Source organism: Buceros rhinoceros, unplaced genomic scaffold (assembly GCF_000710305.1).
Source record: "Buceros rhinoceros silvestris isolate BGI_N320 unplaced genomic scaffold, ASM71030v1 scaffold29456, whole genome shotgun sequence".
NCBI lineage: Eukaryota > Metazoa > Chordata > Aves > Bucerotiformes > Bucerotidae > Buceros > Buceros rhinoceros.
Genome location: NW_010418757.1, coordinates 13,145 through 17,868, shown reverse-complemented (window position 1 = coordinate 17,868; position 4,724 = coordinate 13,145). Strand labels below are relative to the sequence as shown.

Genomic DNA, 4,724 nt, shown 5'->3' with positions numbered 1-4,724 from the left:
AAGTGAACAGGATAGAGAGCCCTAAATTCTATAACAACTGAAAATAAGTGAACACCAGGCCCATGTCTGGTACAGAGAGCTGGAAAAAGGAGAGGTAGGACATGTTATATGAGCAGGTTGACGGAGAGGTGATCCTTCCCATCAGCTCAGCACTGGTGACACCACACCTGGAGTGCTGGGTCCAGTCCTGGCTCCTCAGTACAAGAGAGACAGGGACATACTGGAGAAAGTCCAGCAGAGCACACAAAGGTGATGAAGGGACTGGAGCATCTGTTATATAAGGAGAGGCCGAGAGCTGGGACTGCTCAACCTAGGAAAGAGAAGGCTCAGGGGGATCTTACCAATGTATGTAGATAACCTGAAGGAAGGATGCAAAGAGGATGAAGCCAGATGCTTCTCAGTGGTGCCCAGTGACAGGACCAGGGCATAAACCAAATCACGGGGGCATTCCCTCTGAACATCAGGAAACACATTTTCATTGAAAGGGTGACAGAGCACTGACACAGGTTGTCCAGGGAGGTTGTGGAGTCTCCATCCTTGGAGATACTCAGAAGCCATCTGGGCATAGTCCTGGTTAGCCAGCTCTAGCTGTCCCTCCCTGCTTGAGCAGAGAGGTTGGAGAGATGACCTTCAGAGGTCCCCTCCAACCTCGGCCATTCTGTGACAGGGTCTGGTAGAAGGAAATTAGGTTATTTGCTCCCTCAAAAAATCCTCATAATAAAATAGTCCTTCTACGTGTGAGTTGATGTTATGTTAACAGCTTGAGCAGATATTTTTCAAAATTCAAAAATATAAATTACAGCCTCTAATGATTTGTTAAAGTCCAATTTTATCAAGACAGAAACAATAGAAAGGTGGTTCCTTCAGAAGAAACCCTAAATAGAAAGCGCTGCTGTGGATTTGATTTGTGGCCCTGCTTGGGTCAGTATGACATCAAGATTATTAACTGTTGTAGGAGTTGCCTTTGGCAAGGTAAAATGCATTCATTATTTGTGTCTATAAATACTGTCCATTTCCTGCTTTTCCAGAGATTTGCTTAGAGATTTCTCTGGCATATTTTTACTTCTTGGCAGGTTCTCATACTAAATATTTTTTTGGATTGCTGTTGCTTTCCACCTTCCTGTCACACCAGCGTACAGATGGTGGTGTACAGATCGGTGTGAACTACCCAGAAGGAGAAAGGTAGAGATGTCCTTTGAGTTGTGGCACAGAAGTGAAAATGATCTACTGGGAAAACAGCGTTGAAGAGTGGCTTACTGCACATGTGTGTCACACTGGAACAAAAATTGCAAATTACCTCTTTTCCTTCTTCCACAGTCCGGATTCTTCGTATGAGACCATGACCAGCAAATGGCCGTCTGTCTGGGTGAAGATCTCTTCCAGCTGGATTGGCATCGTGCTGTACGTGTGGACTCTGGTTGCTCCGCTGGTTCTTACAAACCGCGACTTTGACTGAGCTGTGCTGCTCTCTAGGGAGGTCGTGATAGCTTCACCGTGCCCTTGAAACAGTGTTCCAGACCATAGTGCAGCTGTAAATACGTGTGCGTGTTCTCTGTGTAGTGTACCCCACTCCGTTCTGCATGATCACCCCGAGCCGTGTCTTCTGTTGTTGCACTACATGACTTCCTCTAGCTGAGCTCAGTGACGATTGCTGTCATGGTGGTTTTCATAGGATTACTCCTAGCCTGAGTGCTTTGGGGGCATTCGATGCAAGACCAAGACCTTTTGGAAGTAGGGTTTTTTTCCCTCGATTGCATTGAGTAGTTGTAGGAAAAAATCACAAGTGTTAGTTAGGACGACAAATGAGTATTAGATCAGGCTTTGCAAGCAAAGGAGGGGCTGCCTTTGATGATCCCTGTTGCCTTGATTCCAGTCAGTCTCACGTAAGTGTTGTTAGACTCAGAGTTGTGCATGTTGGAGTTCACTGGACATCTTGGAGCACTCTGGCACAAACAGCCTGACCTTTTCCTGTGCTGAGGGCAGTGACACCTTTAGCATGGATGGGAAATAAATGGGGAAGCTTGCACCTGAAGCTGCCGAGGAGTTGAAGCCCTCCTTGGTGCTGCTGGGTCTGGCATGTCCTGTCGCAGGCAGGAGGACAGACAGGCACCCTGGGGAAAAACAGCCAGGTACCAGGTGATGCTCAGAAGCATGTTTTTAAGGCACCTATCGACAGTGTGCATTCTCTGTATTGTTATTTTCTAAAGTAGTTGCAGTGGGATAGCCGTGCTGTGATTCATCGCTGGTTTGCGTGCTGCTTTCTTTCTCGGCTTAGCTACAATCACAGAGTGTGCAAGGGGCTGAGAGGTGAAAACAGTGGAAGGCCTTTAGAGGAATGTTTTGAGTTAAAGTGAAGGAAAAGTGAGGGAGCACTGAAATGTCAGTACCTGAAGGAGGCTTGCGTTAACTGAGGCTTCAACAGAAGTGTTTCTTAATATATTTGGGGCTCTAAATTTTGGAATGTTTTAATGTATTGGGTATTTTGCTTGCTGTCCATTGACAGAGATGGACTTGAGCCTAGAAAAGTCTCAGTCTAGGCATGAGGTAAGACATTGATCTGTTGGATTAAAATAGTGTACAGTTCCTGTGTAGTTCTAAAATCTTAAATGCTTTTGTGCTTGCAGCTTTGTGATTGAAGTATATAAGCTGCATTATTTATACCTGTTATTTGCTACAGCTTGAGACTAGAGCAGCCTGACAGGGAGTGACCCTAGAGCCTTCAGCAGACATCGTGCTGATCTGCTGCTGCAGTCCTCAGAGGTCTATTCCTGTAGCTAATTGTTCTCCAAGCTTTTATTTTAATCCTGCACCTAAACACTGACACTTTCAGCAGAAGTCTGACACATTGGTTAAACTGGAGATGGTAATGGAATGATTAGTAAAGGCTTGTAATAATTTGGAATATGTTGTTACCTTATTAATAAATACATTTGGATGAAGCTGTCCAGTGACTTGATGTCTCTTGCTACTGCCAGATGTGGACAGAGCAGGCTTTTGTGTTGTATTCTCTGTTCCTGGGATGGTTTATATAGCACTTGGCCTCTGAGAAGCAACAGTCAGTGGTGCTGCAGGGTAGCCCTAGGAAGCAGCTGGTTGCTCGCTGTGCAAGATCACACAAAACCCCATGTCACATTTTCTGACAGTTCTCCCTGGGTTCGTTGCACCCATCTCTGAAAACACAAACATGTTTCACACCTGTAACTCAATTCCTTCAACTACTGCTCTGTTCTGCTGCACCTGGGTTTGTGAAGAAAGGGTAAAACACCAGAACACCAGTTAGAACACAGCAGTTCCTGAGTCCTGTAACAAACTAGTCATCAAGTCAGGGAGAGGGACAGCTGTGTCATCTGTAGAGTCAACTGCTTGTACAAGTGGCTGCACTACTCCTTTAAAAGGAAAAAAACAAAGTTTAAATGCAGTGCTAGAGCTGTGGAAGCTGTTTTTCCTGTTGCATATTTGAAGTTAATGGCTAAAATCCAGCTTCTTCCTTCACTGACATCTTACAGGAGCTTCTCAGAACTGTTATCTACAGCTGTGAGGGCAAAAGGAAAGAAAACTTTAACTTACTGTTTAATAAGGAGCTGAGGGTGAGATGATTTAGTTAAAGGGGTGGTCACTGCACCTTCACCTAGTGATGTCCCTGGCGTTCAGCTGTGTAACAACTCCAGTAAGTTCACTTCAGGGAACAGGGAAGACCTTGGTGAAAGCAACAGTGGAAATGGCCCTGGGAAGGAAAGCTACTGGGCTCTACCACAGTTTTCAGTAAGAAAATGGGAGAAAACACTCCTTTGTGTAGTACCGAGGGAAAACAGTTTGCTGCCTTAGCCACTTCTTGTGGAGGCTTATAAACAAGCCTTGGACAGACACTGTTTTCCAGTAAATGTGCCTGGAGACAGACCTCACTGCACAGCTACTGAGGCATGAGCAACACACTGTTAAATCCACACCCCCCAGGCAGTGCAGGAAGAGACAACGTAGCAAGGATCACACTTAAGTAACATTTATTTTATCAGAGTAGATGGTCCAAGATAAAAGTACTCATGCAGTCGAGGGGTCTGGCGGCTGTCAGGAACTCTTCCCCAGTTTGTGCTGTGTGAGCACTTCCACTGAAGTGAAAGTAAGGCAGAACCAAGATTTAGCAAGGTACAGGCACTTTGTTCCCAGTTCAAGCAGGGAAAAAAAAAAGCCTACATGAGGTCCTGGTCCCTCCCACCCCAAAAGAGCCTGATTGTTAAACAAAACATTGTAAAAAATAGAAAAAACCCAAGATACAGAAAGTCAGTGCTCCCTAACCATACACTAATAGTTTGTGTCATCATATGTAAGACCAGAAGTATAAGAAATGATAAACTGAACCCTCGTTGCTATTAACAAGGGCCCGGTTACCTGGGATATTGAGTGATATGTGTAATACCAAGCCTGTGACGGCAGCACAGTGACAGTCTGACTTGGTATTGCCAGCTGTGCCTTAACAGCTTGTCTAAAAACAACTGCTTGTAGGAAGTAACAAGGAAAGGTATCTCAGATTTCACGTTAACTGGTTACATAAAACAGTGATTTACAAAAAACCTCATATACCAAACAATATTCTAAATAAATAGTTCCTCTTCATGACTATGTACAGAGTCCCCGTTGCACTAGTTATCCAAGAAGGGCATGTCTGTGTCCATGGGTGCTGGGGCAAGTTCACATAGATAGAACAGCGTGGCTTCGCTTGCTTCAGC

General features: G+C 44.9%; 2 protein-coding genes across 2 annotated transcripts in view; one reads left to right on the top strand and one right to left on the bottom strand.

Annotated features, from left to right (window-relative positions):
* The window catches only part of SERINC1 (serine incorporator 1), a 10,263-nt gene extending 8,511 nt beyond the window's left edge, over nucleotides 1-1,752 (top strand). Inside the window, exon 9 of the mRNA XM_010138656.1 lies at nucleotides 1,318-1,752. Coding sequence (XP_010136958.1) covers nucleotides 1,318-1,456 — 139 coding nt within the window. The 3' untranslated portion in view covers nucleotides 1,457-1,752. The remainder of the gene's footprint in view (nucleotides 1-1,317) is intronic.
* A 2,885-nt stretch (nucleotides 1,753-4,637) lies between these two features.
* HSF2 (heat shock transcription factor 2) overlaps nucleotides 4,638-4,724 on the bottom strand; it is a 10,987-nt gene continuing 10,900 nt past the window's right edge. The window contains exon 13 of the mRNA XM_010138655.1: nucleotides 4,638-4,724. This exon is cut by the window's right edge and continues 16 nt beyond it. Coding sequence (XP_010136957.1) covers nucleotides 4,638-4,724 — 87 coding nt within the window.